General features: G+C 51.8%; 5 protein-coding genes across 5 annotated transcripts; 3 read left to right on the forward strand and 2 right to left on the reverse strand.

Moving 5' to 3' along the window:
* Positions 1 to 1,630: 1,630 nt before the first annotated feature.
* On the forward strand, positions 1,631 to 3,553 carry NCS54_00001100 (Hypothetical protein; the record flags this gene model as incomplete). Its single annotated transcript, XM_053145678.1, has 5 exons — positions 1,631 to 2,107; positions 2,199 to 2,284; positions 2,335 to 2,460; positions 2,510 to 2,593; positions 2,653 to 3,553. The coding sequence occupies 5 exons, from the start codon at positions 1,631 to 1,633 to the stop codon at positions 3,551 to 3,553; spliced, it is 1,674 nt and encodes a 557-aa protein (XP_053001653.1).
* A 1,000-nt stretch (positions 3,554 to 4,553) lies between these two features.
* NCS54_00001200 (MHYT domain-containing protein) lies at positions 4,554 to 5,807 on the forward strand (the record flags this gene model as incomplete). The annotated part of the gene is made up of 1 exon (XM_053145679.1): positions 4,554 to 5,807. The coding sequence occupies one exon, from the start codon at positions 4,554 to 4,556 to the stop codon at positions 5,805 to 5,807; it is 1,254 nt and encodes a 417-aa protein (XP_053001654.1).
* Positions 5,808 to 6,007: 200 nt separating this feature from the next.
* NCS54_00001300 (Hypothetical protein) lies at positions 6,008 to 7,870 on the reverse strand (the record flags this gene model as incomplete). The annotated part of the gene is made up of 3 exons (XM_053145680.1): positions 7,640 to 7,870; positions 6,898 to 7,563; positions 6,008 to 6,826 (listed from the first exon to the last, which is right to left on the reverse strand). The coding sequence occupies exons 1-3, from the start codon at positions 7,802 to 7,804 to the stop codon at positions 6,008 to 6,010; spliced, it is 1,650 nt and encodes a 549-aa protein (XP_053001655.1). The 5' UTR covers positions 7,805 to 7,870.
* Positions 7,871 to 8,971: 1,101 nt separating this feature from the next.
* On the reverse strand, positions 8,972 to 10,372 carry NCS54_00001400 (Hypothetical protein; the record flags this gene model as incomplete). Its single annotated transcript, XM_053145681.1, has 4 exons — positions 8,972 to 9,509; positions 9,587 to 9,954; positions 10,021 to 10,125; positions 10,202 to 10,372. 4 exons carry the CDS (start codon positions 10,370 to 10,372, stop codon positions 8,972 to 8,974), a joined length of 1,182 nt encoding a protein of 393 aa, XP_053001656.1.
* A 1,216-nt stretch (positions 10,373 to 11,588) lies between these two features.
* NCS54_00001500 (N-acetyltransferase domain-containing protein) lies at positions 11,589 to 12,459 on the forward strand (the record flags this gene model as incomplete). Its single annotated transcript, XM_053145682.1, has 2 exons — positions 11,589 to 12,048; positions 12,146 to 12,459. 2 exons carry the CDS (start codon positions 11,589 to 11,591, stop codon positions 12,457 to 12,459), a joined length of 774 nt encoding a protein of 257 aa, XP_053001657.1.
* Between the last annotated feature and the right edge of the window lie 162 nt (positions 12,460 to 12,621).

Here is a 12,621-nt window from a genome sequence, read left to right on the forward strand (position 1 = left end):
TTTGCTAATCACATTCACAAGCCACACCTCATGGAAGCCATTGTCTGTGCCTGCTTGAAGGGCATCGACGACACGCAAAAGAAGCCCGTGCTCCAACGGGTCCAGAGCGAAGTGGCTCCGACAGTGCAATCGTGTGATGATAGGCCCCTCGGGTGAACAGTGGCATGGGTGATTGTTGTGGTCCACGACAAACAGTCAACAAAAGTGTACTGATAGAGAAAGAGTCCAGTATTGACGATATCTCGTCTGTCAGCAGGGGTGGGGTTTACTGAAATGCAACACAACGCCGACGTGATCAAAGAGATCCCGACACTTTTTTTCTGCTCTCCTCCCTGTACGCCTCGACAGAAGGGATAAATGAGATGGGTCGCATCGCATCCTCCCGCAGGTCTGGAGCGAGAAGCAGCAAAAAATTCTCCGCCCAGATGAACCGGGGCCTGACCGTCTAATCCTTGTACGGAGGAGCCAGGAACCAACGCCGGTCTCGCCCAATAGACAGTCGACATCGCTAGCCTATCCGAAACAGGACTTGATTGTGATAGCTCAAGACAAGACATTAAACGGTCACGCCGCATAGAGAACAAGGGAGAAAGGAACTTTTTACTCTCGCGTGTCAAGGGCGGCTCCTATGCCTCGACGAGATTCTTGACGCCCTTGTCGATGGCAATCATGCAGCGCTAGGGAGGAAAATCAGGTCACAGCTTCGTCATGGCGGCGCCAATACTGGCCCTGAGCGCATTGTCGACTTGGTGGCGCGATGTACCGAGCGCCAGTTGAGGGCAGCAAAAAGAAAAAATCTCGACGCGCCGAACACTCGCCGCGGCTTTTCAGAGCTTGGCACAACCTTTCTCCTTCCGAAGCCCAGGGCCACCGTGCACATTGGTTGTCGCCCTTTACCACTAGTACAGTGGGATGCAAAGAATATGGGACTTGTATCTTGTACCGGCCTAGGTTATCTAGGCCTAACCGGGCAGTTAATTTATTTATACTGCTCTCTTGATTGGAGCGGCCCATATTGGCAGGGGATAATTCCGCTAAATTAGCCAGCCAGTACAAGATACAAGTTTTATACTCTTTGCATCCTACTGTAGGAAAGGCTCTAGCCCCAGTGATCAGACTCCCGACCAGTTGCCAAGTACTGGAATATGGTCGGGGCTATCCAGTCCGCATCCCGCCCCAGTGTTATGCCTCTAACAGCTAGCGCCTGCCGCAGGAGGCTTCAGGGAGCGTGCTGTTATTACTTTGTAACCGGTCGACTCTTTCCTGGGGTGGAAGACAGTGGGAAACCAAGGTATCGTCACTAAAAAGTGCTCTGATTGGACCGACTACCCTGTCGTGACCGCCGCGGAGGCAACTGAGGAGATAGGCCGCGCCATTTCTATCTTCTCTCTTGGTGCCTTTTGCTTCTCGTGCTAGGCTTTTTTGCTCTCTCTGCTGGAACCAGGGGATGGCTTACATTCCATCAATTAACAATACATAATACGCTGTCACCTCCCCTTCTCCCCTACAGAGGTTGCGGAGGCTAAACATCCCTTTGCAACCACATTCGTTACTTCCCTACATCCCCGCCGGCCCTCCCATCAATCCTTACAGCTCTGATTCCCAGATTTCTCTAAGTAAACATCGAATAATGGCGGAGTCGGGTTCCAAGGAAACCGCAAAAGCCGAGCCGCGTCTTGATGCCCTCGGCATCTTCTGGATGGTCTTCACCTTCGCCTGGACCTTCATGCTCGCTGGCGGGATGTACTTTCTATGGCGTCGTCGCAATATGCCCTTGTTAAGGATTCGAGGCCTGCCGCTGTCATTTACTGCCATCATTCTCCTCCACCTCTACTGGGGTGCTGTCCAAACCGCTTACGTCTGGTTCCCTCTAGTCACACCCCAGGTCGAATACTGGGTCATGAGCACCTATCTACCCTTCGGCATTGCTCTGTTTCACGCTTCTAACAGCCGATTCCTCCATATAGCCAAGACCCAGAAAGAGCTCTTCGCCGCAAGCTCACACGAGAAGCCCCGCCGAGCCAAGTCAGGGCTGAAGGGTCGCTTCCAAACCTTCAATTACACCAAGAAGATCCTTATCCTTGTCGGTCTGGGCATGGCCTTCCAGGTACGACTTCATGCTGCATCACTGGACTGGATGCATGGCTAACTTACACAGCTTTTTCTTACAATCTTTATGTTTCTTAATCTCGCGAAAGTTCCACCCTTCCTTTGGCATCCCCGGCACTGAAGTCACCGGCACTGAGGACTACCAAAAGTCTCAGATGGGCCGCGGCTGGGAATGGTACGCCTAATATCTCCCCGAGAGCCATCCAAATACTGACCCGTACCCAGGTGGCCGTCCGTCTTCTGGCAGTTCTTCTGGGCATGGATCATTGCCCCCTACATTCTGTGGAAGTCTCGTGATATCAACGATACCCAGGGATGGAGAACTCAAACCGTAGCTTGCTGCATTTCCAGGCCAGTCTCCCTTGAGGCTATGCTCGACTCCAAGCTGACCTAGACATAGTCTTCATGCTACCCCTATGTGGCTGATTGCTTTGTATGTTCCTGGTATGGCTCCCGTCAACCACGTCTGGGTTCCTCCCCAATGGTAGGCACATTTTATGATACTTCCGTCAGGCATTGAACTCTGACTAACCGTTTGCTAAGGATTGCCCTCTCAATCATATTGCTTGAGATATTTACCGTCTTCTTTCCTTGCTATGAGGTTATCCAGCACCAGACCCTGCGACAGGAGACCCTTGACTCTATCGCCCAATGGCAGCTCAATAAGAGAGTTGTCGATAGGGGCGCCAGGTCAATGGTCACTGGATCAACCACGGTTGCCGGCTCCGCCTTGACTTCCTGGTCCAAGGACAGCCAGAGCAGTGGCTCCGGCGAGAGTATTCTTACTATGGAGGCCCTGGAGTACGTCCTTAAGCGAGACCCCGAGCCACTACAGCAATTTTCCGCCCTCCGAGATTTCTCTGGTGAGAACATCGCCTTCTTAAGAGCCGTCGCCGAGTGGAAGTCCTCGCTGCCCGCTGGCGTCCGCGACCCCGAGAATATCAAGGACGCCTGTGTCCAAGAGCTCGTCCGCGAACGATTCAACAGCGCCCTCCGCATCTACACCAACTTCATCAGCTCCCGCGACGCCGAGTTCCAGATCAATCTGTCCTCGCAAGACCTCCGAAAGTTGGAAGTTGTCTTCGAGAGCTCGGCCCGTATCCTTTACGGCGAGGAGCGCCAGATCGACCCTGCCACGCCCTTCGACTCGTTCCAGATGACCTTGACAAAGACCAAGTCGTCTGCGGCGTCGGCTCACGGCTCTGAGACGGGCATCATGCAGACTGAGTCGATCAACAACTGCTCGGGGTCCATCAGCGACAAGGCTCTCTACTGGGGGGATATCCCCGAGCGCTTCAACGCCACCATCTTTGATGATGCCGAAGGAAGCATCAAATACCTCGTCCTGACCAACACGTGGCCCAAGTTTGTTAAGGACCGGCGATGCTCGACCAATTCTAACGATACCCTCGAGGCTGGAAACGGTATTCCCGCGGCTCGTTGATTGAAGGCATTGAAGCAAAGTACGCGTGTTTTACGGTGAATGTTCTAGGCGATATTTCACAACTTGAGAGGGTTTTTAATGCTTCTATTCTATTAATGAAAACGCTACTGGACCATCAGTCTTCGTCTGTTACTCTTCTGTTAACTGCCTCAACTCGTGTCGTGGTACTACACTTTTGGCTGTCAAATCCATCGCTGCTTGGCTTCAATCCATCGTTCAACTTGGCACGCCGGCGGGTGGCGGCCGCGAGGTTGTCGAGGCAGACAACGATGCCTTGTGTCGCCGAATCAGGGTGACTCAGCGCGACTTGCAGGCCTCTGAGAGCCCCTGTCGCTTCTGCATCGAATACCTCGGCGGACCCTAGGCGACCGGAGCCGTCTAGACTGACCGGTCGCCCTGCCGGATGGTGAACTCATAGCTGGCGGTTCCGTCTTTCGACAGGGAACCGTCTGAGTATACAATCAAGGTATGTTGTGGCACCGTACTTAGCCATTGATGGGAAGCCGTTGCTGATTACTCTTTCGATGCTGTTTGTAGCGGTGTTGCTTGGTCGCTGTCGGAGCGTTGTTGGATGAGCAGTGGTCGTACGCGCGCGGTGAGGAGTTCATCTGCTCGTCTAAGTCGTTGGATCAGGAGATCACGGGTGGTTGAGCGAGTCGTACGAATTGCTCATCCAGTATTTACCTGGATCGCCTGCGGGATCCGGCCAAGGTCGATGCCCAGTGTCGCATATTACCACTAGGTTCGTGCGACCGGATATGAAACGCGGACCGGACTTTGGGGTCGTATATCCGTTTTCACATCCAGCTTATCGCATTAAGGATTCTAATCCTAACGATATGAGCTTAAATAGCTGTGCCTAAACACATGGCTGTTCAATTTTCCTTTGTTCTTCAGATAATTCTCATAGATCGACTGGTGCCAATCTCGAATGGGCTCCCGTCTAAGTCTCTCTTGGGGAATGAGAGACGCTCATGAGGACAACCAAAGCGGCTCTGACATGGCAGAGAAGGGGCTCAACGCTCGACAGCAGGACTTTGGGCGCGGCTTATTGATGTTGTTAATTCGCCGCGTCGAGTCGGATCGGGACGCCGAGCGTTTTGTGTCAGCCGGTTATCGTTTCGCCGAGCTCCATCAGGTCAGCAATATCATCACGTCGTGCATGCAGATTCAGAGTTCCGATTTTGAGACGAAACTCCGATCCATGTCGACATACACAACCAAGCACAACGAGGCACCCTCAGGTGTTCATATAGGATTCTTCTCCATCCAAGCCTGCGTCAGCTCCGGATTCGAGGTTCTGGTACAGAAGGACGCCCGACATCTTCTCCCATCCACGGCTCTTCCACTTAAGACACTCGAGAACTGGCACGTACAGTTCCTCAGGCGGTTTGAAAACATGCCAGTTTCCAAAATACTTCAAAGTCTGAAGGAGGAGATCTCGGCGCGGCAAAACGCTCAGGAGATCGAGTTTGCGGGTCAGCTATCAGAGACCATCAAGACGCTGTGTGAGTGGACACAAGAGCCCCTTTTTGAAGACGCAGTCCTCACGTCTACCATGGTTCGTGTACCCTGCCGAGGCGATGATGAATGGGTGCAATCGACCATGATTGTGATGCGGCGGGTGATTCCTATCCACTCAGTGCTGTCGAGCCCCAACTGTGAATTTGTGCCTCTTAGCTTTTTTAAGAGGCGCCAGTTCTCAGCACAATTTCAACAAAAATTTATACGAAGGGTACACCAAGAGTTTGGGCACGTCGTCAAGTTGGCGGATAGGCGTGAGGGATCCCCAGATAGCGAACCTGGCTTCCTATCCAAGTTCTGGCCGTTTGGGCGGTCCGACAGTTTAGTGGCCACGAGGATGAATAGCAAGACTATGGCGGCGGTGAGGGGACGACGCGCCTTGTCGCCCAACTCACGACAGGCCCGACCGTCATGTGGAGATATCATGATGTTTCAAGACATCACGGCCGACGTTGAAGAAAGAAAGCCGAGAGCAGAGCAAGGGCCCGGATCGGAAGACTCAGACACGCTCACGATCGCACCGACTAACTCGAAGACATCACCGGTAGCAGGGATTGAGCTCCAGTCGATGGGCCACTTCGGAACCAACTTGCAGGCGGACTTAGGGGTGTCCAACGACATTGGGGTGCGTAAAAGTTCAGTGAACCATATGTTGCCGTTTGTGGATATTCTTTTTGTCGAGACTGTTAAGAGCCGCGAGAAAAAGACGGCGAGAGAGGCGAGCGGTTGATTACGCAGGCGCACGAACATTGTATATCACCCAGACAGATGGATAAGAATCACCGAGAGACTCTTGATTTTCCTAGCAAAAGGAATATGTAATGGTGAGTCTCGTACTGTTGATAGTTTCATCCATGTAATTGGGCTGTGCTGAAGGCTATGCTGGAAGGATCTGACCCCCTAATCTTTCCGACCCTTTGCCCTAAGCAGTTAGATTTCCACAACGGGACCATTATAGTCCTTCCTGGCCTGTACGAAGTAATAGACAACGCTAAAAATGGCAACTGAACCAGTAACTAGAACGCTATAATTCATCATGTCGGGGGTTGGGTTCAGCACCGGAGGCCAAAAGCTGAAGAAGCCAACCACCGCCAGATAGCAGATGGTGAATATGTTGTTCGCAATACCAAAAGCGCCCGGAAGATGGAAGGGACCCCAAACGAGTTCGGCGCCTGTGGTGTTAGCCAGGGCTGGGAGATCTGAAGCAGCTGGCAACGCGAAACCTTTGGTGGTACGGCGGTAGAGGAGCAGAATAGCGGCCAAGAGGTAGGAGGCGTAGAGACAGGAAATCGAAAGGGACGTAACGTTCATGAATGCAATAGGAGACCCAAGGTTGATGAGAGATAATAGTACCGAAATTGTGGTAGTGACGGCGACAGCCCAAACGGGAACAGTGGTGCGGTCGTCGACCTTGGACAAGGTGGGCCAGAAAGGGAGACCGCGGTCACGGGCGAAGGACCAGAATACTCGTGAAGTCGAGGCAAGCATGCCGACGGTAGCGCAAGCTCCAAGGATCATGATAATTGTAGCCATGACGGTAGCACCGGCCGTGGAATTGGTCGCCTGCTTGAAGATATACATATACGGAAATCCCAGCATGCCGGGACCAGAGTTAATAGCCTCGTCAAAATTACCCATGCAGAAGACCATGGCAATGATCATGGCGAAACCGCAAGCACCATTGATGAATAGACTCAGTAGGACGGAAGCGGGAACCACGACAGACGGGTTCACAGTTTCCTCGGACATCTGCAACAGCGAGTAAGTAACGACCTCCACTGGGTGCATATAAGCAAACTCTCAAACAGGGTAAAACATACGTGGAAAGCGGCATCAGTACCGACAAAGGCGAAAACATTGCCCATCATACCAACCATAAAGGATAATCCCTGAGATGGCCAGCCGCCGTTGTTCACGAAGGTCGTAAAGAGCTCTTCGACATCTCCGTGAGGGCCTAGAATAACGAGGGGAATAAGGATGGCGAAGAAACCCAACACGTGCAGAATCAGGATTAAGCCCTCGAATTTGGGCAGCACCGAACTGACGAGGGTGTTTATGGACACGGCGAAAGCGAATATGGCCCAGAAGAGCAGAGTGCCTTGCCACAGCTTGGGCTCAAAGCTGTCGTTGTTCAAAGATATTAAACCCAGAATCATGTTTCCAGTGAGAAGAGCGCTAGAAGCAACGGAGCCTTGCCAGCCGCCAACCGTCAGAATCCCTGTAAGGTAGCTCAAGAACTTGGCGCAGGATCGCGGTGCCATCATAGCAACCCAGTGGTATTGTCCACCGGATGTGGGAGCCATGGAGACTAGTTCGCACATCGTAGAGAAGACGCTGAAGTTGCCGACCCAGACGATAAGGAAACTATAGATGACGCCGGCAGTGCCGCCGTTGTTGAGGCCCTGAGCGAAGAGAACTGTGACAGCTTCCCAGGTAATCAGGATGCTACAACTAAAGCCGAGAATCGACATGAAGCCAAAATTTCGCTATTCAAGCGATGTAGTTAGTAATGGAATGAGGCTAATGTAATAGAGGCTGAAAGTTGATGACGCGGTAGCGTACCTTGAGAACCTGCTTCTTGCCTAGTCGCGCCAATTGATCACTATCAGCGTAGCCGTTCGAAGACCGAGCAGAAAATGGCTTGACCTCCATCGAGACGCCGGCTTCATGGGCCTCGACGGCCACCGTGTTGCCCAGCTCATAGCTGGAGTTGTCACTACCCATCATAGCGGAGCGGGAAATGGAAGCAGAAGGCGAGTTCAACAAATGATGGACTAAAGAGGAAGGATGAGAGAAGAACAGGACAGAAGAGTTTAAAATGTAGAGAAATGAAAGAGACAACAAAAAAAAAAAAAAAAAAGAGAGATAAAAGGAGAAGTCGAGAATTCCAGACGATGTCAGGATGACGGCAAAAGGAGGATATTGACGCCACCACCTCCTCCCTAAGGCGAGAAGTTGGTGGTGCTTGAGGTTGAGTTTGTTCTCGCCGTTTAACCGGCAGCCTGCTCCGGTGCCCCGGTGCATAACTGTGGAGATTAGCAGCCCTGGAACCTGTCCAGGGGCCTTGACACTGCATTAGTCTACCGAGGACGACGCCTTGATGTATGCAGCAGGTGAAGAGGGGTCAGTGCTACAACGTCCAGGGTTCATATTTGCTGACAGCCAGACTACCATTGCTTTTTTTACGTCTCTCGGCTATCCAGCACAAGGATCTCTACAGAAACTTTCAAGGCGGTTTCTTAGACACTCAACTTGGCCTATAGAGCTGCGCAATTCGGCTTCATCGGAAGGAGCACTACTTCCCACCCTGACTCAAGGAGACGGTTGCCTCGGGCACCGGAGAGATCATCAAGCAATTGAGCGGCGACGTCATACGGCATTATGAGGCGCTTTGGGAAGACGCCACATGGAAAGTTGACATCCTTCATGCTCCATTCCAGGTCAAAGCGCCCCCTTGTCCGATCTAATACCCAATCCGCCCTTTCCTATCCAGTCACGTTGCCAAGTTGGCACCTCCTCCGTTTTCACCCTGCCCCTGTCATGTCCGTGCTACTATGTATACAAGCATTCTCTTAAATCGCTGCCATCCCGAACTACTCCTGTGGCTAACATGTGGCAAACATGTACAAAACCTGTTCCCCTATGGATTGAATTACCCCTGTCATGGCTCATCTACATGTTGGGTCCTCGCTTTGGCCCCCTGCAGAGTGGTGCATCATCTTGATGCCTCTTCACGCCCTCAGCTTCCCGGATGATTTCGTTCTTAACAAGATTGGGGATTCAAGCTGTCCGACCCCTTGATCGATTTCCATTCACGACGCTAGGCTACAATGTTTCCCTGTGCGTGAGATCCAAAGCGCTGTGCCTCCTTCAGCGGGGAAAGAGAAATTCTCTTCAATCTTCCCCAAGGGCTCTTTCGTGCATGCTCCGCACTTCCACTTGCCATGCCTGGAGGATGAGGATTGACTGACTTGAGTGGCTCGTGCGGCGGCTTTGCCCCTCCGAAGCAGCACCCTGCTGCTCCGTCGTTGTATTTACAGCCCCTCGTGAGTTTGACTTAGAGAAGTCAGCCAACTCGAATACTTGGCTATGCTGTGATTCAGTCGTAATAGCCTCCTCGATCAACCTGAACGGTCGTGACCTAGTGCCTAGAGGGGTGCTCCCGCTTGACTTGTTTCCACTGCACCCCGGCCTCCCACTCGGGTAGCCGTTGGTGCTAGTCTTGCCCTGTCGCCGAAGGTCATCCATACGGATCTGGCCGGATTCCACGCTGTCGAGAAAGGGCTTGAAACTGGGAATGCAAACGGTGAGGACGGAGAGACACTGGACTAGCTGTAAAGCGATAGCGGCTTTCCAGATCGAGAAAGTGAAATCGGTGGCACCAAAGGCCTTGTTGGAAAAATAGATTTGAACCGCAATTGCGGGCGTAACACTTTTCCGTCTTTGTTAGCGTTTTTCTATTGCACAAATTCTAGATAGATTAATCGCAATTGCGTGATTGAAACGTACAGGATACGGCTGCCAAAAACACCCATCACCAAAGCCTTCTTGGACCATGATGTTTGGATTTTCAGAACGCTTTCACACATGATGACAACAATAGCAATGTCCGAGGCAATATTCGTGATGGAATAGTAAGTCCAGAAAGCAGTTCGGTCGATGCAGTCTGTGTCGTCAGCGTACCTCCACGGCGTAGGTAGTCGGCACTGGAAGAGGGTGACAACGAGCGCAGTGAATCCCCACCCGCCGACGACAGCCTCACAGCCAATAATGATCCATTTCTGGCCTTCCCGGCTCATAATCCGGAGATTGACGATGCCTGATAACTTGCAACAGAAAAGGGAGGTGATGAACATGATGTTGGCCGCGTATTGGCTCTACAATCGGAATACTCGATCAGTCCTTCTGTCCATGATTCTGCGGGTTGCGGTCAACGCATCTACCTTGAAGAATGTGTCGATTTCTCGGGAGTTCAATGTGTTGAAATGCCGCCCCAGTCCATTATCACATCCCGCGAACACAGCAATGGACTGGCCGATTGCAAGGACCTGCGGGTATGGGCGTGAGCACACAGCGGTTGGATGTTTCGCTAGGTGAATCGCGTTGACAGGTCTATCTACTTACACTTGCAACAATGGTGAGGATATCATCGGCCCTCAGGGTTTTGATCATGCGGATCTTGGTTCCCGTGCGGACAGAGCATGCGAGAAGAGCGATGACGAGGAACATCAAGGTTAAGACCTGGACTAGCGGAGACTTGTTGGTGTCGGTGATAACCTTTTGTGTAGGATTCATGTCAGGCGAAGCAGCGGTTGTTACGGTTACAATGGTGGGAGTAACGGAAGAATCGAGTGAAAAGGATGGAGGGGAACCATGACGATTGAGGAAAAGCACGACGGTTGGGGGAGAACAAATAGAAACAATAGCTGCCCGCAGGAAAGGTGAGGAAGAAAGTCAAGTGCCTCAAGACCCGAGGTTGGGGAACGTTGATTGCGTGAAAAATCCCAGAGCCGCTTCTTGGAAGCGGCGCGGGAAGAGGGCAGGGCGGCATTGTTGACCTAGATAGCAGTTGAGATTGCCAGGATCGCCTTCACTTACTTGGCTTGGCACAGTTTGTCGTTAGTGTCTGGGCTGAGCCTTGTGGGTGCAAACGAGACTTGGCTAGATTCAATCACTGCTCCTCCCCAGCCCAAAACACGAAACAGGAGCACGGTCCGCCGACGACGGAACACCTTCGGCACCCGGCCGAGGTTTGGAACAGCCCCCTGGAAAGGACGTAGCTGAGTGGTTCCATGATGCATCGTGATGAATTGAAAAACCTGCCCGTGACTTGATTACTCAGGACCAGTTCGTAAGGGTGTAATGTTGATGGATGTCTAAGCTTCCAGTTCGAATTAAGGTATCTTGGCATAGAAAGTGTGCGGAGAAGATACTTCGCAACCAATCTGTAAGCTTGGCCGAAAACAGGCAAGCTTCACCAAGACTGAGTTCAGGCACCGTGATAAGAGCCACATTTCAAGGGCTCATATCCTTCTGACATGTGCATTGACACTCCATTCGACCAGGATGTGAGATATGAGATATGATATCACCAAATTGCCCCGTGCGTGCCTTTGCGGCTGTCGATCAATCGGTCCGCGGAGAACTATCCGGGAGGGCCCGCGCACCATGTAACCTTCATCATTGGTCCTAAACCCCGGCCCTCAAATTTGGCTCAGAAATTCACTCACCTTAGTTCAAAGTTAGATGTCAGAGAACACAGTTCCCGTTGGTTATACTCCGTTCAAAAGGCACAACCACCGTCCTGCCGTGTGCTTGGACGCAGGAGAAACTTCATGGGGGTGATTCCCGTCAGGCGTGGCGCAGCATCCTCTCGATCCATTTGTGGAACCAGCACCGTGAGAAAAAATGGTAGAAACTTTTGAGGCTTGAGAGGTAATCAGTCGATCTTTCGGAGTCTCGGCATGCATTGACTTTGGCCCTGTCTGGACTCAAATGAACCCATCTTCGTATGCGATTCTGCGCATCAACAAGCTCCTATGTCTCAACCCACAAGATCAGCATCATGCCTTTCAAGTTGCTCGAGGTGGACACCGCCACTGACTTTGAAGAAGTCATCGAGTGCCAATGGGCCGCATATGAGAATCCCTTTCAAAGTTTCTTCCGCCTCTTCTGTCCAGTTCATGGCGAAGGCCCTACTGCCCGAGCAGAGTCAATTAAGGAATGCATAGCTCGCCAGCTAGACTGGCACAATTCGGATCCAACGAGTTACTGGGGGAAGGTCATTGATGACAACGGCAAGATTGTTGGCGCTTGTCTATGGAAGATCTGTCCAACCAACCCTTTCGAAAAGCACGATGGCTATTCTGAAGCCTATTGGTACCCGGAAGGAGAGACGCGGGAATATGTTAGCAAGTGTTTGGAGCAGTTCGACGCACCAAGACGCAAGATGGGGGCAAGACCGCAACTTTGTAAGTCAAAGCCCAAATATTCCTTTCGATCCTCTCTGTCATCGAGCTTCAAATTGGTCTCTACTTAGTAATTTGGAAAGTTTGCTGATGGTGCAAGACCTCAATATCATCTATACACACCCAGACTTCCGACGTCAGGGCGTGGCAGACTTGATAATGGACTGGGGTAAGCAGAAAGCTGACGAGATGGGCGTTGAGATGTGGCTGGATGCCACCGAGTATGGTGTACCTGTCTACAAGAAGCACGGGTTCACTATTGTCAACGTTAACCGACTGCAACCGACAAAGATGGCCCCTGGCGAGGCGTGGAGGAAGATTGACGAGGAGTTGCAACCCATGACCTTCTGGCAGATGTGGAGACCCTCTGGTGGCAGCTACGACGAGGGTAAAAGTGTAAAGCCATGGGAGTGAGCCGCATTCGCAGATGACATACCAGGCTATATCGCTCAAGCTATCTCTATTCCATTCACGGCTCTCAATAGCTATGAATTCTCCTCACCGTAATAAGCATTAACCCCGAGAGAATAATATATACCGAATAGATGCGCCTTTCCCGCCTTGTTATAGAAAACC

This window comes from Fusarium falciforme, chromosome 1 (assembly GCF_026873545.1).
Source record: "Fusarium falciforme chromosome 1, complete sequence".
Lineage (NCBI taxonomy): Eukaryota > Fungi > Ascomycota > Sordariomycetes > Hypocreales > Nectriaceae > Fusarium > Fusarium falciforme.